At 43.2% G+C, this 23,001-nt stretch overlaps 1 protein-coding gene across 7 annotated transcripts in view; it reads left to right on the top strand.

Annotated features, from left to right (window-relative positions):
- The window catches only part of SMARCA2 (SWI/SNF related, matrix associated, actin dependent regulator of chromatin, subfamily a, member 2), a 180,738-nt gene that overhangs the window by 137,843 nt on the left and 19,894 nt on the right, over window positions 1-23,001 (top strand). For 4 of the 7 annotated variants that reach the window (XM_025281569.3, XM_025281570.3, XM_025281567.3 and 1 more), the window contains 2 exons: window positions 12,831-13,048; window positions 21,588-21,641. In XM_025281569.3, coding sequence (XP_025137354.1) covers window positions 12,831-13,048; window positions 21,588-21,641 — 272 coding nt within the window. Of the gene's footprint in view, window positions 1-9,651; window positions 9,771-10,983; window positions 11,080-12,830; window positions 13,049-21,587; window positions 21,642-23,001 lie in introns of those variants that run through there. The other 3 variants (XM_025281572.3, XM_025281571.3, XM_025281574.3) reach the window with 2 other exon arrangements.

Genomic DNA, 23,001 nt, shown 5'->3' with positions numbered 1-23,001 from the left:
AGTATTAAATAAAGCAGGATAGTCAAATTTGGCAAATAATCTTATATATACTTAGGAGTACCATATAGATACAACTTGAGTAAATCTAAATCTAAAATTATTGTACATTTCCCAGTTGGATTCTCAACTTTAACTGGAACCAGATATTCCTCTCCTGACACTCTTAATGTGTGTGTATGCGTGTGTGTGTGTATGCATGTATATATGTATGTGTGTTCATACACGTCCATCTGTGTAGCCTAACCAGATACTTGTGTGCATTGTGTTTATGGAATCTCAGTCTCCTTGGGACCAGCTATTGTTTCTCCTTTGCACAATAAACTCTTTGCGCCTTATGTTTCCTGTTTGTTCATTGTTAATAGTAATAACATCCCAAGTGCATGTGCTACCTCATGACCTCATTCAGCTTCAACTCTCACACCAGTGTGGGTATGCTCTTTCACATTTGTAGTTCAAATTCTGAAGAGAAGTGAACTACCCCAGCCAGTCAGTCTCACTTGGGCTTATGCAGAGACCCTCAGGCCAGGCCCTGCACAAGCCTGAAGACAGGCAATCCCGAGAACAGGGGCCCATTCTCAGACCCATGGGGTGAGACCAGGGCAGGGAGAAGTTGCCTGATCTGGAACGTAGATCCAGGCAGGATGAACTGAGAGTAGGACAGCTCCCCTTACACTCCAGGCATGAAAGATAAAGACTGCCATCACTTATTCAAAGGAATGTTTTATATACATACAAGCAGTCTTTGCTCTGCCCCGTTGCAAAAGTTGGCTTAAAGCTCAACATTCAGAAAACGAAGATCATGGCATCCAGTCCCATCACTTCATGGGAAATAGATGGATGGGGAAACAGTGGCTGACTTTATTTTTGGGGGCTCGAAAATCACTGCAGATGGTGATTGCAGCCATAAAATTAAAAGACGCTTACTCCTTGGAAGGAAAGTTATGACCAACCTAGATAGCATATTAAAAGGAGAGACATTACTTTGCCAACAAAGGTCTGTCTAGTCAAGGCTATGGTTTTTCCAGTGGTCATGTATGGATGTGAGAATTAGACTGTGAAGAAGGCTGAGCGCCAAAGAATTGATGCTTTTGAACTGTGGTGTTGGAGAAGACTCTTGAGAGTCCCTTGGACTACAAGGAGATCCAACCAGTCCATCCTAAAGGAGATCAGTCCTGAGTGTTCATTGGAAGGCCTGATGCTAAAGCTGAAACTCCAATACTTTGGCCACCTCATGCAAAGAGTTGACTCATTGGAAAAGACCCTGATGTTGGGAGGGATTGGGGGCATGAGGAGGAGGGGCCGACAGAGGATGAGATGGTTGGATGGCATCACTGACTCGATGGACATGAGTTTGAGTAAACTCCGGGAGTTGGTGATGGATAGGGAGGCCTGGCGTGCTGTGATTCATGGGGTCACAAAGAGTCGGACACGACTGAGCGACTGAACTGAACTGAACTTATTGCATTACTTACAAATTTTCATTATCATGATACAGTTAAAAAAATCAGCCCCTCATATAAGAGATTCCAGTTATCATCTGTATTAGTTTGCCAGGGCTACCAAACGAAATAGCACATACCGAGCGGCTTAAACCACAAAAACTGGCTTTCTCATTGTTCTGGAGGCAAGATGTCTGAGATCAAGGTACTGGCAGTGTCCTGTGTCTGTGTCCTAATCCTCTCTTTTTAGGAGGACACCACTCATATTGGATTAGCACCCACCCTAATGACCTCAGGATGGTGTGATCACTGACCTAGAGCCAGACATCCTGGAATGTGAAGTCAAGTGGCCTTAGAAAGCATCATTACAAAAAAAGCTAGTGGGGGTGATGGAATTCCAGTGGAGCTATTTCAAATCCTGAAAGATGATGCTGTGAAAGTGCTGCACTCAATATGCCAGCAAATTTGGAAAACTCAGCAGTGGCCACAGGACTGGAAAAGGTCAGTTTTCATTCCAATCCCAAAGAAAGGCAATGCCAAAGAATGCTCAAACTACTGTGCAATTGCACTCATCTCACACGATAGTAAAGTAATGCTCAAAATTCTCCAAGCCAGGCTTCAGCAATACGTGAACCGTGAACTTCCAGATGTTCAAGCTGTTTTTAGAAAAGGCAGAGGAACCAGAGATCAAATTGCCATCATCCGCTGGATCATGGAAAAAAGCAAGAGAATTCCAGAAAAACATCTATTTCTGCTTTATTGACTATGCCAAAGCCTTTGACTGTGTGGATCACAATAAACTGTGGAAAATTCTGAAAGAGATGGGAATACCAGACCACCTGACCTGCCTCTTGAGAAATCTGTACGCAGGTCAGGAAGCAACAGTTAGAACTGGACATGGAACAACCGACTGGTTCCAAAAAGGAAAAGGAGTACGTGTCAAGGCTGTATATTGTCACCCTGCTTATTTAACTTCTATGCAGAGTACATCATGAGAAACGCTGGACTGGAAGAAACACAAGCTGGAATCAAGATTGCCAGGAGAAATATCAATAACCTCAGATATGCAGATGACACCACACTTATGGCAGAAAGTGAAGAGGAACTAAAGAGCCTCTTGATGAAAGTGAAAGAGGAGAGTGATAAAGTTGGCTTAAAGCTCAACATTCAGAAAATGAAGATCATGACATCCGGTCCCATCACTTCATGGGAAATAGATGGGGAAACAGTGGAAACAGTGTCAGACTTTACTTTTCTGGGCTCCAAAATCACTGCAGATGGTGACTGCAGTCATGAAATTAAAAGACGCTTACTCCTTGGAAGGAAAGTTATGACCAACCTAGACAGCATATTCAAAAGCAGAGACGTTACTTTGCCAACAAAGGTCCGTCTAGTCAAGGCTATGGTTTTTCCTGTGGTCATGTATGATGTGAGAGTTGGACTGTGAAGAAGGCTGAGCGCCGAAGAATTGATGCTTTTGAACTGTGGTGTTGGAGAAGACTCCTGAGAGTCCCTTGGACTGCAAGGAGATCCAACCAGTCCATTCTGAAGGAGATTAGCCCTGGGATTTCTTTGGAAGGAATGATGCTAAAGCTGAAACTCCAGTACTTTGGCCACCTCATGTGAAGAGTTGACTCACTGGAAAAGACTGTGATGCTGGGAGGGATATGGGGCAGGAGGAGAAGGGGCCGACAGAGGATGAGATGGCTGGATGGCATCACTGAGTCAATAGACGTGAGTCTGAGTGAACTCCGGGAGTTGGTGAAGGACAGTGAGGCCTGGTGTGCTGCGATTCATGGGGTCGCAAAGAGTCGGACATGACTGAGCGACTGAACTGAACTGAATGACCGCAGGGGGAAGGCAGTGGCAACCCACTCCAGTACTCTTGCCTGGAAAATCCCATGGATGGAGGAGCCTGGTAGGCTGCAGTCCATGGGGTTGCTAGGAGTCGGACATGACTGAACGACCTCACTTTCACTTTTGACTTTCATGCATTGGAGAAGTAAATCGCAACCCACTCCAGTGTTTTTGCCTGAAGAATCCCAGGGACGGCGGAGCCTGGTGGGCTGCTGTCTCTGGGGTCGCACAGAGTCGGACACGACCGAAGTGACTTAGCAGCAGCAGCAGCAATGACCTCAGTTCAGTTCAGTTCAATTAAGTTGCTCAGTCGTATCTGACTCTTTGTAACCCCTAGACAGATCTTTCTTGGAGGACCACCTTTTCAGGAGGTCCACCTTCACCTTAAATGAAGAAAGACATAGGCTCACACAGGGGCCTTTGGAGTGGACTCTAGATATTCAGCCAGAGAAACTTAGTAAGGCAAACTTAACGACGTAATGAAGGAAACAGTCGTGATGGAAAGGACAAAGATGTCCCAGAGGAAGTGACAGTACCAAACAGACTAAAAAAACACCTTAAAGGAACGTGAGGGGGATTCACCACACTGAAAGGGCAAAGCATAAAGTGTTGAAAGCTGATTCTTGGCAATTTGCCAAGGCTTAGAAAAGGGTCTTGGTCTGTATCCTAAGCTATTTGATGAAAATAAAAAGGCAAGTGCTATCCAAATGTTCTGGATAGATTTTTTTTTACCATTTTAATGCCATATTTCTCATGTTGTAAATTAGAGTACTAAATACTCATTTTACTATGTTTTTAATTCCCCTGTACATGCATAACCCACAATGAGTTAATGCTTTGACATGAATTTGTCAGTGTCATCAAATGATCATTATTTTCCCGTTGATCATCAGAATGACTTTGTTCAGTTTCAGCTTGCATAGTCATTTTTATGGTCCCTCACTTCCATGCAAAGCAAGGACTGTGTACGTGTGTGTGTGTCCATCTGTGTGCCATGTATGTAAGCACACAATGTGCGTGCGTGTTTCTGTCTTTGCCGAAGTCTTCCCAAGATGTACCGTGCAATGTTCTTGACTGTATTATTCACTTAAGCCTGAGCATAATTTAGCCTCTTCTTGGTGGCTTGGATTTCCCAGATAGCTCAGTTGGTAAAGAATCTGCCTGCAATGCAGGAGACCCGGATTTGATCCCTGGGTTGGGAAGATCCCCTGGAGAAAGGAAGAGCTTACCCACTCCAGTATTCTGGCCTGGAGAATTCCATGGTCCGTATAGTCCATGGGGTTGCAAAGAGTCAGACATGACTGAGCAACTTTCACTTTCACTTTGGTGGCTCAGAGACATCCTTTGTTCTGTGAAGTAGAGTAACCTCCCAATGTGGGTAGGGCTTACGCAGTCAGACTTCTAGAGTTTACACCACTCAATTTTTTAATTGAAGTATAGTTGATTTACAATCTTACATTAATTTGGGGTGCACAGCATAGTGATTTAGTATTTTTACAGACTGTAGTCCATTAAAAGTTATTACAAGATAACGGCTGCAGTTCCCTGTGCTCTGTACTGTATCCTTGTCGCTCACCTATTTTATACAGAGTAGTTTGTATCTCTTGATCCAGTACGGTATGCTTCATCTCTGCATGCCTGAGTTTCCTCACCTATAACATGAGGAGGATAACAGGACCTAAGGGGGTTGTTGTGAGGATGAAATGAGCAAATGTGTATGAAGCATGAAGCACCCAGCAGCACGGTGAGCAGCCTGTGAACCGCGGCCCCCGCTGTCCGTGGCGATGGCAGCAGTAGCTGTAGAAGGATTCACGATGCCATGCGTCTTCAGGTTTATTGACACTGATGCTCTTTCCTTCCTCTAAGAGATGGCCTCCAATCACTGTGCTCCTGATTTCTCATGTTGCTTTACCTTTGTGGTCTCCTCGCGTGAAACTTGGCTCTTGGTGGCCCTCTTTGCATCTGCCCTAAGCAGAACAAGTGTCCTGTTCCCACCCTTGCCCCCATTTGAACTCCTTTGAATTTGATGCTTTAATCGTGGTGGGTTTACAGACAGAGAACTGGTCTTGTGCTGGTGGCCTGTAAGCTTCGCGGACAGCCTGTCACAGGAAAACCCAGAAAAGCATTGGTTATTTGACCCCAGGACCTGCGCTTCACCATTTGTTGTCATCTCTCAATGAGGTTACACCCCTAAACATTCGGTCTCAGATGCATTAAATTATTCTTTGTAAGCATTGAAATTATGCCACAATTCTTTCTGCGTGTCTTCTTCTTCTTCCTTTTTAATATCCTGAGAACCTCCAAGTACACAGGTGGTCTAGGCCCCCGGAGGAGCTCTGCTATGGAAAGAATCAGGTGGAGTTTTGGCTGTTAGGAGTTGACAGTGACTGGTGAATGGTCTTGGGGTAAGACAGCCGACGTGTATTTCTTTAATTCTCCACTGTTGCTCTAAGCTGCTTTCACAGGCTCCCAAGTTCTCTCTTGGGCTCTGTGGTTGATTCCACCAAGGGAGCTGAAGTGTAACACGTGCCTAACAAAGGTGTTAATGCACTGTGTTTATAATGTGGCAGGAGTGATGGGGCCAGAAGTTTGGGGGACCACCCTCCCCTGCATCCAAGTCATTCTCTGAATAGAGCATTATGTTTAATACTGCCACAAAGGTACATAGTTGATCTTGAAGCTTAAATAACTTTTATGGGGTTTCCGTGGTGGCTCAGATGGTAAAGAATCTGCCTGCAATAAGGGAGATGTGGGTTTGATCCCTGGGTTGGGAAGATCCCCTGGAGAAGGGAATGGTTACCCACGCCAGTCTTCTTGCCTGGAGAATCCCATGCTTATAATTTTAATAATCCATGTATTTTTTTCCCTCTTCTAACCTCAAATTTCTTTTACCTGAAATAGGTACTAATTTACTCTGTCGCACTGTATAAAGAGTGGCCCCCTTTCCCCCCTCCTCCTCCAGGTCTCCTTCTGTGGCTTCCTTATGCCATCAGAGGGAAAGAAAGAGCCTTGGATCATTGTTGCGAATGTGATCTAAAGTGATCAAACAAGAAACTGAAAAGCTCTCAGTACCAGAAATTCAGTTAAACTGAGGCTCCATCTGCTTTCCCTGAGTGGCCAACATTGTCCATCTCATTCCCCAACTTAGGGAGAGCAGGGAACTCAGCTGGCCTCTGATTTGCCTCACAGATGAGTGAATTAAGAAATGGGGGTCTATAAAATTGTCATCAGTTAATTGAACCCCAGAGGAAAAAAATTTGTTTTAAAACTATGCTAAAATTCTTAGCCTTCAGATTAATTTGTTTCATTTCTTGAGTGTTTGAGGCATTTGGTAACAATGGTACAAAGTTTGTGAACAGGTATGTCTCGTGTACGGGAATTTCCTTACATCATGGATGTTTCCTTAATAACACTGAATGAGTGAGTAATTGAAGATTTCTGAAAAGGCTTCTAGTCGTTGGCCAGGACAAGACCAAACGTGCTTCTTGTTGAAATATTGTAAAGTTTGAGTTTGGAAGGAAAGCTCGCAAGATTTCACAGCATTATGTGCTGAGGTGTAAGGAACACGTATGAACCTGCATTTGTTGGGGATTTTTCCTTAATGTTGAATTTGTTTTCTTTTACAGGGACTTTTTTTTATTGGGATAAAAAACACATAGCGTAAAATGTATAATTTTAACCACTCTTAAGTGTATAGTTCAGTACATTATTGTGTACCTACCACTGTTCTCTGCTCCAGAAATTTTTCATCATCTCAAACTGAAATTCTGTACTCATTAATCAGTCAGTTCTCACACCCCTATCTGTTTGACCCCTGACGACCACTGCTCTCCTTTTTGATGTACATGGAATTGTACAATATTTGTATTTTGTGTCTTGCTTATTTTACCTCTGGAAATTTGATTTTATGCATACTGACCTAACAGATGGCTTGGGGCGGGGGTGGTAATTGTTGGCCTCAAAAATAAAAGTTATTTTATCAGCAACAATGAGCTTCTTCAGAAATAGCATAGAATTGTGTTTCAGGACAACCATGCTGTGACAAAAATCATAGACAAGTCCAACAAACAAAGGAGAGGAGTGTTCCATAATGGATAAAAAGGAAGAAGTTGGGGAGGGTTGTTTGGAGAAAAGGAAGAGTTTGGGGTGAGAATGGTTTCTCACCGGCTGGGTTGCTGGGGTAGTGGAGGTCTTACAGGAGATGCAATGTACAGTTGACCCTGGGCAGTGCGGGGGTTAGGAGTGCCAGCCGTCTCTGCAGTCAGAAATCTGTGTGTAACTTAGAGTGGGCCCCCACACCTGCGGGTCCTCTGCACCCAACTTGGGATTAAACCAACTGCAGATCATGTGCTGTAGTAGTTACTACTGGTAAAAATCGGAGTGCAAGTGGACTCACACAGTTCAAACCTGTGTTGTTCAAGGGTCAACCAAGTATCTGTTCCAGTCAGGTCCTGTAACTGGTGAATCTGTCCTGTTGATGATTCTTCTCAGGGTCTGAATCTGACAGTTCTTCCTGTGATTGACACGCAGTGGTGCTTTGTGAGAGCTCCCCCTTTTGGCCTCCTGACTCCATTTTCATGAGGCTTCCCTTTATTAATTTTCATATGATAATCAAAAACAATTGTCCAGTTTCTGCCATGGATCTGAAATTCTGTATCTAAAATTGCTATAGTCGTTATGAAACCGAGTGACTGAAATGATTGTGGCATTTTGAGCAAGAGCTCCATGTTCAATTTTTGTTGTTGTTAAATATTCCTATTATAAAAATGTTTCTTATCCATGAAATCTTGAATTTTCTTTAAAATGCCACTTTTTGGTTGTAGTCGTTGCTCCTATTCCCCTGGTTGTCTGGGGGATCATTACCTGTATTATTTGCTTCTAGGTCTTAGCAGGGCTTGAGGGAGGTTTAGTCTCCCTGAATATTGGAATGAAGTTTAGTGGTCCACAGGAAACAATGGAATTGACATGTAATTGGCACCAATCCTCTGTCTTTACTGCTTAGCCCTCAGTTCTGTAACCCTCACCCCTACCTCCAGCAGCATCTGAGGGCCTTCTGGAATCCAATTAGAGTCCTAAGGGACAAGGACCCCCAGAGAAACAGGGGGTAAAGAGAAGAAACACACAGAGAGAGACCTTGTCAGGGGGCAGATATTTAAATACCAGATATTTGAATTTAGAATACGGAATTTCCTATTTCATCTCCAAAAAGATCATCCATGCATTGTCTAGAATTGCTTTCGAATTCCTCCATTTAGTTTTCTAAAGATGGTCTGTTCCGCTGTGAGGGCTGTGCCACACAGCTCGGTGTGTTTGGAGATGCTGAGTGGAAAAGACAGCCGCAGGGAGACGGTGCGCCCAGAGCTGGCTTGTGGCTTTTGTTTGCTCGTCCCCGTTCACCTATTCATAGTCATGGATCCCTTCTGCTGCTGCCTGGCATTGTGGAGTAACATATAACAGCACCTCGCTGTACCCTGGGGTTGAGAAGAGTCAGGATAATGCGCACTTTCAGGACTGTTCATCTTTCACTAAGATGTAGTGTGTGTCGGGATGACAGAGGGGGGCATGGCTGGACCCACGTGTGGCTTATTCCCGGGCCTGCCATGTGCTCTGTAAGCTGCAAACTGTTTGCTTTAAAACATCTAATCTTGTACTACCGACCGTCTCCACGGACTGTCTCCTCCTGCATTTTATGTTCAGAACCTACACACACACACACACACATAAACACACACACACCAACCTTCTGCATTTTACAATCAGAACCTACTACACACACACGGATGCACACACACACACACACCGACTGTCTACTGCATTTTATGATCAGAACCTGCATACATACAAACACACACACACACACCAACCTTATCCTGCATTTTATGATCAGAACCTACACACACACACACACACACACACACACTGCTTTCTTAACTGATTGAGGAAAAAGCCACTCTGTATCTTATCCTTGAATATCCTGTGTCATGATCATGTATTCTTTAAAAAAATTTTTTTTAAATTGAAAGAGAAAGAGAAAAAAGGGGGTGGGGGGAAGAAGGTTGCCATCCAGTGGAGGAAGGAGTAATTCCCAGCTTCATTCAGGAAAAAAAACGCAGGCTGAAATAAGCTTAACTATTTTAACTTGGCTGGGGATTTTTTATCACCAGAAGGGTTTTTTTCTTTCTTAGCGACTTCGGGAGCCAAATGGGTGCCGTGTGCCTTTAAGGGAAGAAGCGCCTCAGCAAACTTCGCTATAGTTGTGTCTCACCGTTTGGGTAGGGAAGGAAAGCGTTAATTTCTTATTTGTACACTTTTTTTCCCCGACTTCCTTCCTATTCACTTCATTAAATCTAGAGGCAGTTCAGCATGGGAGCCGTCTGTATGTTGAATTAGGGCTCGCACTCTTGCGCAACACGTCACCAGTCGGAAACTGGGGGTTTGCTTCTGTGATTTATTTCAATATTGTGCTGGTAAAAGGTTTGGAAGGGAATTCTTTGTGGGGTAGTACTTGAGCATTGTGTAGCAAGTTTTGTGTGTGTGTCACTAGCCCCTGAGTAGTGTCAGTGAAGCCAGTTGAATAAATAATTTTTTTTTTAAAGAGGAGAACAATTTTAAATTTTCCATGAATAATTTTACTTTCAGGCTGGAGTAATCTTACTCCACTCTCTTAAGTGCGAGAAGCACTGGAAAATATTTAGTGAATTGATTTCCATTAGAAAAAGACCCTTAGAAATCCCTGAACATAAAGCACTGCATATGGATGTGTTTGGGGTCTTTGGGGAGGAGGGAAAATGTTTTGTAGTTCTCTGCATTCCTGCATAAAACCTTAATTTAAGGGGAATAATGGTCAGTACTTTGTGTGTTTCCTTGTGATTCCAAACCTTAAATTTAATAAGAATCTGCACGTATTAGCAATTGTAATAAAAATGGTCTCCCTGGTTCTTTTTGCAGTTTAATTTGTTTTCGCTTCTTAGCTACTCCCAGATTTAGAGATTGAGAAGTCCAGATATCACAAGCTTATGCTTTGTTCCATTCTTGCAAAATTAAGGGAGGGGTAAGAGGAGAAATATCCTTTCACAACTTCCCCCCTCTCCATTTATCCCCCAGAAAAGAAAAACAATGAAAAATTGTACAGCATGAAACTGAAAGTGAAGTGTCACAGTTGTTTGGGATTTTCTTTAAAGAGAATAATATATTGTATTAAAATACTTGAACTTGAGAACATGCACATTGCTTTAACTTACATGCATTTAATGAAATAATTCTTTTATCCAAAAAAAAAAAAATCATCTTAGACTGCTCCAAAACCACGCAGCCTATTTTCTTAAAGCACTAAAATAAGCTTTAAAATACAAAAAAAAGCATACCTGGTTTTTTTTTTTATAAATTTGAATATTAATTTGTTTTCTTATTGGCTTAATTGTTCAAATGTGAGTAAGAATGAGAAACCACCTGAGCTAAAAATCTCTAATTCTGCTGCCTGGAATAATCAGGGGGAAAAAAAAATATGATAAGTAGTTGTCAATATTAAAACAGGCTGAAGGAGGAAGGCTTCGGGCCTTGTAGTAGGTAGAATGAAACAGCAGATTTGAGTCTCCACAATCCTTTCAGTATTAAATTTTCAGTAAAATAAAATTACTTGTATATGAAAACATAGCCTTTCCCCAGCTCTCTTTTTTTTCCTGATCAGCTGATGAAGAGACTAGCAGCTCGCTGCTTTGCTGGCTTGTTAATTTTATCCCCACTAACTGTGATTTCCGATAGCCGGCCTGCTGATAGTGGTAAGGTAAATATCCTTTTTCGTTGCCGTCTTGAAGATTCAGTAGAACTACATCCCAGGCATGTGTAGGTGTGTAACACATCAAAAGCCGGTGTTCTCCGTATTTCTGTGTGTAACTGGGTGCTTGAGGAGAGCAATACCATTAACTGTTGACAGCCTTGCATGCTGTATTTATTATTAGCATGTTCAGCCTCCAAGATTTGCGGGACAAATTTCCTTTTCTTAATCTTCGCTTTAGCTGCAGTGTGTTTAGCTGTATAGTGGGTGTCCTGCTTTTAGTCAAATGAATATTAATGAAATAACGTGGAGCTTTTTTTTTTCTTCCTTCTTTTTTCTTTTTCCTCATAACTCATCAGACCTTGCCTCCTTCATAGTGGTTATCTGCACACTGTAGGATCGTGATGGAAATTGTCTTTTGATTATTAAGGCCTGGGCTCAGGCTGTCCCTTTAGGATTCTGTCTGTGTGCATGTTGCTTCTCTGGGTTTGCACATTGGAAGATGCATAGAAAGCCTATTTTTTTCTTTCTGAAATCCCACTGGCATTTTTAACATGCCAGGTTGTTTTGTGTTCTGCACCAGGTTTTCTTCACAAAACCTTTCTTTTTCAGAAGGCATTGTACATAAGTGAAAGAAATTATGTCTGAGCTGTAATCACTCTTTATATTGATTGTTATACTCACATGATCATAAATATTAGCCATGTTTGGTGCTGTGGAGAAATGAAGGTAATTGCCTTATGATTAGAGCTCTTTTCAGCTACGAGAAAGGATTGATTAGCATTTGCATACTGGAGGCAATATTGAGAGGCAGGAGGAACAAATAACAACATCAGTTATTTTGTGTGAGAAACCAATCTTGATAGGCAATTTAAAGGTCTTTTTAAAAATTTTCTTTTCCATGGTCAAATTTTCTCTTATCTATTGCTGTTTTTTTCTTTGCAGTTTTTCCTTTCCCTTTATTTTCCTTAAGTTTTGAGATTAACCAGGAGGGGGAAAAAAAGTTTAAACTTCTGGGTCTGTCACATGGATCTCTGAGCCCATTATGAACAGGCTTCTTCTTATACCTGGTTGTTTTTATAGCTATTTTATTATCTCCCTGCACCTAGTGCTGCTGGCTCTGGTTTAAAGCAAGCATTTGCAGGTAATTGGAAAAAAGTGTTTTTTGTTTGTGAGTGTGTGTGTTCTTTATCGGATGATTTAAGTGCGTTTACCCAGGAATGTGGCTTTGTACTTCCCGTTTCCTTGTTTACTAATTGCTATGTTAGAAGAAAATCTGGATGGAATTTTGACTTACGTTGTGAATCATGAATAAATTGATGTAAAACCTCAAAGAAGAGAAGGTCAAAGCTTATATGAATGTAAGGATGCAATCTTAGGGGAATTTTTTCCTCATTCGCCCCTTGTTTCAGTTTACCTTTGACTCTCTGCAGAAATAAGACAGTAAAGGTCTTTTTCCTACATCGAGCTGAAATGTCATTTGGTTTTAGTTATCTTCAAACACTTAAATGTATAAATCTCTTCGTATTTGTCACATTCTTTGCTATTAGTGTTTCGGGCCTTCACATATTTTGATCAGGAAATAAGACTTGGGTTAAAGATACGTTTATCCAATATGGTGGTTTTCTATTTTTCTTCTTACTTCACTGATTACTGTTAATTTCTACTTTGTTTGTTTCATTTTGTTCTCATTATCTAATTTTTTTTTCTTTTTAGTATTCTCTTGTCTTGAATTTTTCTCCTTCATTTCCAATTAACAGGCCATTGAAGACGGCAATTTGGAAGAAATGGAAGAGGAAGTCCGGCTTAAGAAGCGAAAAAGACGAAGAAACGTGGATAAAGATCCTGCAAAAGAAGATGTGGAGAAGGCCAAGAAGAGGAGAGGTCGCCCTCCAGCTGAGAAGCTGTCACCAAATCCCCCTAAACTGACGAAGCAGATGAATGCTATCATCGACACGGTGATAAACTACAAAGACAGGTGAGCGCTCAGTCCCTCACCTCTGTCGTCTTCACCGAGACCACACATGCAGTGATCCATCAGGGTGCACCCTGGGTTCTAGGGCCCTTTCTACCTCCTGGTTTATGGTTTTTGCTCCAGAGGTATCAGTAAACTTGGATGCAATTTAGAGAGGCTACACTTGATATTTTGCATGATGTTTTACCAGGTATTATGTAAGATATTTGGAAATAGGAGTTTAGATGACAAAATTAAAAAACAAAACAAAACCCTAAGGGATTTCCAAAATACCATCATTTATATGGAAGGATTGGAAAGAGAGTGAAATTATTCCTTTGGCTTGAATTGTTAGAGGGGGAAAAAAAGTCTTCGCATATTTAAGGTGAATATTCACGTTAAGACTTTGTTTTAAACCAAATCGATGCTTCCATCAAAATACCGGTTCTTCTTTCCTTCCAAGGTATTTTGATGGAAGCATCGGTTTGGTTTAAAACAAAGTCTTAACGTGAATATTCACCTTAAATATGCGAAGACTTTTTTTCCCCCTCTAACAACTCAAGCCAAAGGTATAATTTCACTCTCTTTCCAATCCTTCCATATACATTTCTGAGCACTTGTTCAAGCCATCTCCTTCTTCCTAATAACCCTACCTAAAGAGGATGGTTTTTCAGCAACTTTATCTCTTTTTCATGGAACTTTTGGATGTGAACTTTGAGAAATCTGTACCAGACACTATCTCCAGGCCATTTTCAAACAGTAAACAATTATTTGAAAACCAAAGTAAAGATGTTTTGAGGTGTCAGGCAGCTGTATGTAGTTGATAAATTAGGCTACATTTTGGTTAGTTGATTTGGTTTCTATTCAGTAATCATGTGATGCAGTTTTAATAGGAAGATCACATCTCATTTCAGTTGAAAAAACTGATGAGAAAAACACATTTTATGTCTCTTGGTTTCATAGTGGCATGAATCAATTTTTAGTTACCAGAAACCTTTGATATTAACTCTGCTGCTCTGTGTACCTGGAATTGTTTACCACAAATAACTTAAGTTGTGCTTTTAGTCCTTCACTGTAACTTTAGCACATGTTTTTGTAAGAAGAAGAAAACCTCATCATAAAGATTAAGTAGAACAAGCAAGAAATTTTCAACCATAGGGTTTTATTAATAGCTCCTTACAGAAAATATAAGGACTTCTCAGAAAACAGTGAAAGGGGAATAGGAGCAACTGTGTGTGAAGAGAGTCTGAATTTCTCGGTCCTCTTTACCTCCTAGGTGTCTCGGGTTCCCTCCTGCTTACTGTTCTCACTATTTTCTTTTCTTTTTTCTTTTTTTTTTTTTTTAAGTCATTTCCTTTGAGAATTCTAAAGTGGCCACAAAGGGCGGCCCCATTACATCACATCTGGATAAGATGTTCATTGACATGGGGGAGTGACAGTAATCTAGGAAAGGAAGTTTGGCCACGAGATCATTCTTTGCCCAGGTGAACATGCAGACTTGTAACCCAAGCATCAGTCGTGCTCTCTGTCAAGTCTCTGTCCCTTCTTGGCTATACTGGTAGGTTGGCTGGAGGCAGAAATCGTTTCCAGGAAGTCAGTTTGGACACTTACACCTTATTTATTAGCTCCTGGCATAGAGAGAAATAAATAGAGGGTGTCACTCTGCATATACCTCTAACTTTTTGCCTTTGTCTCTGGAGAGAGACACGTCTGTGGCTTTGACCAGGTGTGCCTTGATGTTTAACAGGCATTGTGTTCATGACCTGCTGAGTGAGCCTAGGTCTGCCGGAACACTGAGAAGAGCCAAGGAAGTCCTTGGAGGTTTAGAAAGTCCTTTATTCCAGGTGATGTCTATCTCTTCCTTTAACGGCATAAAAGAGGTCACCACCCGGTGAACCACATGCTGCCAACAGATTGTTTTGTTTCATATTTCTTTTGTTTTCTTTCTTTTTTAAAGCAAGCACATAAATCTAGCGAGAATTCCTATAAAGCGTCAGGGTTCCCCCAGCCCACCAGCATCACCACCTTTTTTTAAACACCTGAAAGTCTGGCAGCAGCACTGTCCCTAGGCTCCTCTAAGGTACCCGTCGGAGCAGAGAATTGGCCGTTGCCCCCGCTCCCCCTTGGGCTGTCCGTCTCTGGATGGCCACCGTCCCCACCGGCTGCTATCATCCCTCCAGTGTGGAGTGTCAGTTGTCATTTATCATTGTATTTTTCATTCCTGGTTCATTTCACTCCTTTAGATCACCTGCCAGCTCCGTAACCTTTTGGGTTTGTGATTTGCTGATGCACAGGGCCATAGGCTGACAACTTTTCCAAAAACCACCCCCAAATACAGAGTCATATGAAGGTCTCTCCCTTAAACCTCAGCTAAGCATAGCACAGTAGTTTAAGCTCTGGTCTTGGCTTAACTACCTGCATTCCAATCCTAACTCTACCATTTACTGCCTGTGGGGCAGCTGGGCAACTGACTTAACCTCCCTGACCCTCAGTTTCCTCGTCCACAAAATGGAATGATTACAGTACCTGCCTCTAGAGGTGTTAGGAGGATTTGATGAGTTAATATAGCTCTTTGAACAGTTTAATTATTAATAATCAGCCTTTCAGACTATTTATAGCAAATCAGGTGGGTGAGTGGAGCTCTGAGCACCATGAAGAAAATGTCCTTGCTCATACGGTTTTCATACTGTTATTTCCAAAACCAGGAACATGCAGTTTCCCTGGGACTGATGATGGAGCATGCCTTTGGTTGTACTACAGAGCGAGGATATTTAAATATTTCAGCATGCAGGCATTGAATCATTTGTTTTTTTTCCTCTTTCATTGGTTTTATTTATTTTACTTTTCCTTAAAGTACTTATTCTATTAGCACCCACATTTAGGTATGTTCTGGGAAGTACCTTCTGCATGTTTCATATGCATTTCGTGTTAGTCATCCTCTAGAAAAAAGGCTTACTCTATGTTTTTTATGTCTCTTACCAAATTTGGCGCTCAAGTAGGAGTCACTCAAATTAGGAGCGCCTTTAATTAGATACATCATATTTTTGGTTTTAGAAAATGCTGCCGAGAAATGTACTTCTCCATGTGTTGAGATTTTTGCACCAGTAAAGTCAGTGACTAATATAGTAATTCAACCTACCTGTGAAAAAAATACCACCTGGACCAACCTCCTTCCCATCACCTCAGTCAAATGTTAGGGCTCTGACAGTCCTGGAGATTAATAGAATATTAAATAAGAACGGGCATCTATATTTAACTAATATATAAGAATTAATTAGCTCTTAGGAGACAGTCTTCTTTTTTTTCCCCCCAAAGTTCTTGCATGATTTCGGGACAGATGTAGCTTTATATTTTTAAAAAGAACAAGGATAATTTAAGTATCTACTTATTGCTTTTGTTTTCAGTGCCAGACCTAATTTTTTTATAGAGGTACTTTTCAAAAATGTGACACCCCGCCCCCCTAGAAAAAAGCCAATAATCCTATGTGACACAAATATGAAATCTTTCTGCAGTCGTCTCTACTAGAGGTAGCAGTGGTCTATTATTGCCATTCTCATCATTTTATATCTCCAGTAGAAAACTTGATATGAGGTAGTGTTGGAAGGCTTTGTTTTGATTTATTAAGCATGCTTACATAGAAAGCTTTTAAAATTGTACTCTCAGTTAATATGATATGTAACCTAAGGGTCTTTACTTCTTGGAAAAGGGACTTATCCCAGTCTACATCTGTACCCTCTAAAATCGCCCCTGTGAAGAGATGGAGAATAAGATGGTGAAGAATGGGGTCTGGGGGAGCTATTCCCAGTCTAGAGGCATGGCTTATAGTTCCTGAGATAAGGAGGGAGTTTCCCAGAGGGGATTCTTAGTATTGAAGGGGTTTTGGCTCTGTCTGGTCCAGTTTCCCAGCTGTGTCTCCCTGTGTCACCCCCAGCAGACTATCACCTAACCTCGTGTGGACACGCCCAGCCTCAGCTCACTGTGTCAGGAAGCCATTCATGACACCAAAGGACAGCCCTAAACACGACAGGCATTTCCTATATTAAGACAAACTCAGCCCTCTGACTTCTAGCTATTTGTTCTGCTTGGAACTTCAGTCAGTCTTCTCATTCTGAGAAATAGCCTTTAAAATATGCATAAACATATCAGCCTCAAGCCATTCTCCTTCAAGTTGAAACGCCTCACTTTGCAGTCTGAGTGAAGCCTGGACTTGGGCCACCCTCATCCCCCTCCTTAGACACAGTTTGCTTCCTTAGTGTCCCATTAAAAACATGGCACCCGGAACTCCAGAAGGACTCCCTTGGCGGCTACTTGCAGGATGCTCGGTAGCCTTCTTTTTCTGGACACCAAAATTCTGTTACCATCACTCAGGAATGTGTTAACTTTCTCCACCAACCTTGACTCAGAGTTAACTCCCATTGAAAACATGGCTTGCTGAAAAACTCACTCCCCTGCAGCACATACACACATTTCTTTTCTCACATGAATGCTGCCAAGGTTAGCCTTCAGCTAAACCTTTGACTTTTGTTTTTATCCTGTATCTACTTATTCTTATTCCTATCTAGTTTCATCTTACTGATTTTTGTCCCATCATTCTAGTCCATTGATGTAACACTGAGTTTTATGCCCTCTTTTAAAAAAAGACACGTTGACTTGTTTTCCCAAGTTGTTGCTGTCATCCAGAGGTTTGCTATAAGCTATTGCCGAGAAACTTCTAGAGGGCAAAGGACACGTCCTCTATAACATGCCCCTGAAAAGTCACTTAAGGTTGATGTGCATTTATTAATCAGTAATCTTTAAAGTTGCTGGACCATCTGTGAACTTTACATGGCCATGCTGCATTGTCACCTACACTCATCTCTCCTTTCTCAAGGTTATCAAAAAAAGTTAAACCCAAGATATACTGTGTTTCTGGCCTCCCCAATCCATCAACCTAGAAACCCTGCTGAAAGAATAAAGTGAGGTTAGCTTGCCATGGCTTTCTCTCAGAGACCCCCTACCAGTACTTAATGATGTTATTTATCTTCTCTAAATAGCCCTGTGGCATCTGAATAATTTCTCCGAAATTTTGACCCGAGGTCCACATCAAGCACAGCCCTGTCGAATTTCCCTTCTCCTTTTGAAAGCGGGATATTTGCTTATCTCTAGTCTCCTGATTCTGTTTCTATTCTCTGTGATTTCTTAAACATCATTAGCAGAAGCAATCTACTTACTCTTTCAGGATGTAATTAGTTTGCAACTGGACACTTGAACTCATTTGAAGTGGCTTGATAGGCTCTATCGACTCTCCTATCAGTAGCTTTTGTCCGACATTTCTTATGCCTTGCTTTTCAAATCTGAGCATTGCTCACATTCCTGAAGAATCTGGAAACAGGGCATGAGGAGGTTATCGGCACCTCCTCCTCCTCTAGCAGCTGTTTGAAGACTGGCAGGAGCATTCCTTGAGGAGGCGCCCTGCTGTCTCCAGAGGGTCTGGACTTCAGGTGCAGCCCTGCAAATGGACTTGGGAAGCAGCAGGGAGGTGGGAGACACCTGCCTAACCCTGGCACCCAGCGGGGAATCCGGGGGGTGGCCGAAGGGCTCTTTTCTCCTTGATGCTCTTCAGGCTCTTCTCTCTTCCCCAAGGCTAGTCTGTCTTCTTCTTGACCCTCATTTTAATAAACCCTGATGATATCTTTAGGATTGGTGGAAAGCTTCAGCATGTTCTGAATCTTAGCTCTCCCCACATTGTAGAAAATCATTTATTGATTCTGGAAATATTAATTGCATCCCCCCCCCACCTCCTTTCCAGTCTTGAGTGCCAGAGGGTTAAAAAACTCACAGTACTTGCTTCCACTAGCTTGCCCTGCGGTGGGGGAGACGGTTCTGAACAGGCAAGTGGCCAGGGGATTTCTGGGAAGTAGGGGTCATGTGAGCCCCTTATATAAGACTATGATAACATTATCTGGTGTTTATGGTCCCTTTGGGGGCTTCCCAGGTGGTTCAGTGGTAAAGAATCTGCCTGCAATGCGGGAGACATGGGTTCATTTGCTAGGTCGGGAAGATCCCCTGGAGGAGGAAATGGCAACCCACTGCAATATCCTTGCCTGGAAAATTCCATGGAGAAAGGAGTCTGGAGGGCTACAATCCATGGGGTAGCAAAGAGTTGGACATCACTGAGTGACTGAGCAGGCACACACATGATTCCTTTTAGGGGAAAAAATACACATCATTATCGCTACATTTACCTGGGACAAGAGAGCCAGCATTTTTACCCTGGTACATTATAGTACCTTTTCAAGGACTTGGGAAACCGCAAACCCAAGGACCAAGAGTACTTGTTTAATTCCTGTACACAGACTCCTTTTTGCAAATGGAGAGTCTATTGTAGCATTGCCCTAATTTTGAGTGAGGCTGGGCTAGTTTTAAAGGGCCACATATAGTCAACCCACACTCCAGAAGGGATAGACTCTTCCTTTAAAAAGTTGCCTTTTCTTCTTTCAATATTTTCTTTTCAGAGTGCTCTACCTGGAGTGCATTTAGGTATTTACGATGTCAAAGGCTTTTCCCTCAGGTATCATCCTGAGGCTTCCATCCAAGATGGACTAATCACACCAGTGTTCATACTGTCTTTTAAGATACATTTGTAGGAACATACATTTTTCCCCTGGAGGAGGAAATGGCAATCTACTCCAGTATTCTTGCCTGGGAAATGCCATGGACAAAGGAGCCTGGCGGGCTACAGTCCATGGGGTTGCAAAGAGTTGGACACAGACTGAGCACAGTGTACATTTTTAAAGCCAAATTCATACCATTATTTAATAAGGTTTTTTGTTTTGCTTGTACTTTTTTCCCAGTCAGGTTGCTGACCCACATAGGTCTGTCCTTCCACACTCTTTAACAGAATCATTTGAAATTATTCTGTTGGAATCTCCTCTGTTCAGAGCTTCCCTTCCCCAATGAGCTGTCATCTCGGTCAGTCCCAGGTCCGGGAACCATGCCTACCCTTCTCCAGGGTATCTGCAGCATGTCTTGTGATGTGTCTACCGTGCTATATGTCATTCCCAGGATGTTCTTCACTCTTACATATTCTGACACCACACAGTCTATTTCAGCTTCTGTATCCCCTTGGTTAAGACCATCACCAACCCAAGATCCCAAATGTGTCATGAAAAGAGCACTCCCAATGCTGTGCCTTATTCCCAACATCCCCTTACGTACAGAGTTTCCTCAGCATTTCTCCCAGGCCCTTCGCTGCTTCTGTGTCTTCACCCTCTGTCTGCAGCAGGCCCTCACCCTCATCACTGGCCGTGTGTGGATGGCCTGCCTTCTCTCAGAGACATGGCATCCCTGTTGTCAGATGGTTACTTAAGAACTCGCAGTAGCTCCTCATCACCTCACCGATGGTGACTAAACTTCTTACCGTGGGAAAGACAGTCTTCCATGATCTGGCCCTAGGACCTTCTTGACTTCATTTTCCACCATGCAGCTTTCCCTTGTATGTCACACATTCCAGCTGACTGACTCTGCTTTTCCAGCATGGTCTTGTACTTTGGCTCCTCTCTCCCGGGTTTATCTCTGCCTTGCCTCCCGCTCTCCTGGGGCAGAGTGGGCAGTGTCCCTGAGGACGGACGTGTACGTGGCTGTACATGGGCTCTGTATGCCAAAGGCACCATCTATGCCTAGAGAAAGACCTAGAGGGGATGGGCGGTTTTCCCAGCTGTGTCACACCTCTCAGCTACTTCTCTGAAAAAAGTGAAAGTGTTAGTCACTCAGTCATGTCTGACTCTTTGCAATCCCATGGACTGTAGCCCACCAGGCTCCTCTGTCCAGGGAATTCTCCAGGCAAGAATACTGGAGTGGGTAGCCATTCCCTTTCTCCAGAGAATCTTCCTGACCCAGGGATCGAACCTGGGTCTCCTGCATTGCAGGCAGATTCTTTGCCATCTGAGCCACCAGGGAAGCCTGCTTCTCTGCCACCACACAAAGGGACACCAGAAGGGCAGTTTCAAAATCCTCAACTGAAGAGGCTTTCCCTAGAGGCCAGAGCCCTCTCTTGTGTGGTGGTTGTCGTTTCCAGTTGAAGATGAGCTGGAGATTAACTCTGTGATCTGACTACCGAGATGGTGCTCAGAAACCGAGTTAGGGTTCAGGGCCCCCTCTGGGTGCTGACCGCTGTAGCAAAGTACAGCATCCTGTCTCATGGGCGCAACAACTGTCTGAGGTAAGTACTCACCCCATTTTACAAATGAGGAGCTAGACTCGGGTAGGCTAAAGCTGCCTTCCTAAGACCACCCCCACACCCACCAAGCAGTCGCTACCTGTCTCCCACTGCTTCTAGCACAACTGATGGGAATGTGTAGAGGGAGATGGCAGAGTAGCAGGCATTGACTTGTTTGGAAGAGGCAGGAAAAGTCCCCAGTCATCTTGCCAGCGATCCCCTGAGGTGGGCAAGGCAGGTAGGTGATTATACTGAGGCGTGAAGTGTGACATGAACTGCCAGAGGTCGCCAGCCTAGGAGGAAGCAGCCGGGCTGGGATGAGGACCCAGGTCTTCTGACTCAAGTGTTCTTTCTACTCTACCACAGGTGTAACGTGGAGAAGGTGCCCAGTAATTCTCAGTTGGAAATAGAAGGAAACAGGTCAGGATCTGTCTTGTATTCCTGTGTCTCTATATACAGGTATCCCTTGGCCCACCACCCGGCCTTCGAAGCAGATCCTCCAGTGGCCTCCTGATCATCCCTGCTTGTAGTGGGCGATGGAGGCACAGATGTTGCGGCTTTTGTTCGTGCTGTTTTCATTTGGGCGTGTCCATCCTGTAAATGCGCTTCTTACAAAGGCATCAGGAGCCGCGCCACCAGCGGGACCCTCCCACCGGACATGGGTTTCTGTCGCTTCCCCTCTTTAAGCGCGGCTTCCGCCTTCCATCCCGCGGGCCTCTTAGCTCTGCGCTGTCTCGGTTCGAAGCTTAATGGAAAGCGCCGGGTGCTGTGCGCGCGTGCTCCCCCCGCTGTCCGACCCCGTGTGGTCACCTGTGTGGAGAGTCTGTCACCAGCTTGGGTTCAGGGCGCGACTTCCAGGCTTACCCGTCGCCTATGGTCTAAGCAGCCTGTTTAACCTTCCTGTGCCTCTGCTTCTGTCGGGTGGAGAGCAGAAATGCTTTTCTCTTGGAGACTTTGTGAGAATGAGTTGATGTCGGTTGGGAGAGAGGGGTGTGCAGCCATTACAAAGGGTGAGGAGTCGTTATTAGTATAGTGAAAATAACATCTTTCCCCCTTTTGGTCAGCCTGTACTTAAAAATATATATATATATATATATATATATATCTCAATACAGTATTTTGCCATCATGTTCCACTTTGTCAGTTGCCTCAATAATGTCCCTTATGGTGCTTTTTCCCCCAGTTTGGGGCCATAAGGAAAAAGAATCCAAGCGGCATTGCAGAACAGATACTGTCCCCAGCTGTGGCACTCCGTTTGTATAGGGAGGTTAAATATCAGGGTGATTCATACCCCCTATATCTGTATGGAGATGAAGCTGTTGGACGAGATTGTCATTTTTTTGGTATTTCTTAGTTAACAGTGGAAGCCAGACACACAAACCATACTGGGTACTAAGAGGTGTCAAGAATGGTGTTCTGGTTTTGCCACTATGAGAAAGAACTCGTTCTGGGTTGAAATTTCAGAACTGAAACAAGAAACCCTAGACTTCTGGGGGCTTGATATGAACCAACACGGCACACGTTTCCACCATCAGGATGTAGAAAGGAAGCTTTAGGGTCTAAAAGGCATAATGCAGGCTCCATGCCTGGTGCAGTGCACAGGAACAGGCAGAAGCTCCTCCACCCCACTGCCCGGCTTCCATCGATACAGTCATGTGACCATGAAAAGTGGATTAATAACTTTAAAGGGTATTAAGGGCCCCCAGGGTCATGCCTAGGCTTTCTGAGGAAACAACATGACCATATATAGTTAGGACCCAGATAAATCTTTTGAAGATAC

This window comes from Bubalus bubalis, chromosome 3 (assembly GCF_019923935.1).
Source record: "Bubalus bubalis isolate 160015118507 breed Murrah chromosome 3, NDDB_SH_1, whole genome shotgun sequence".
Classification (NCBI taxonomy): domain Eukaryota; kingdom Metazoa; phylum Chordata; class Mammalia; order Artiodactyla; family Bovidae; genus Bubalus; species Bubalus bubalis.
Note: the sequence above shows the minus strand (reverse complement) of the source record. Positions and strands in the feature narration are given on the sequence as shown.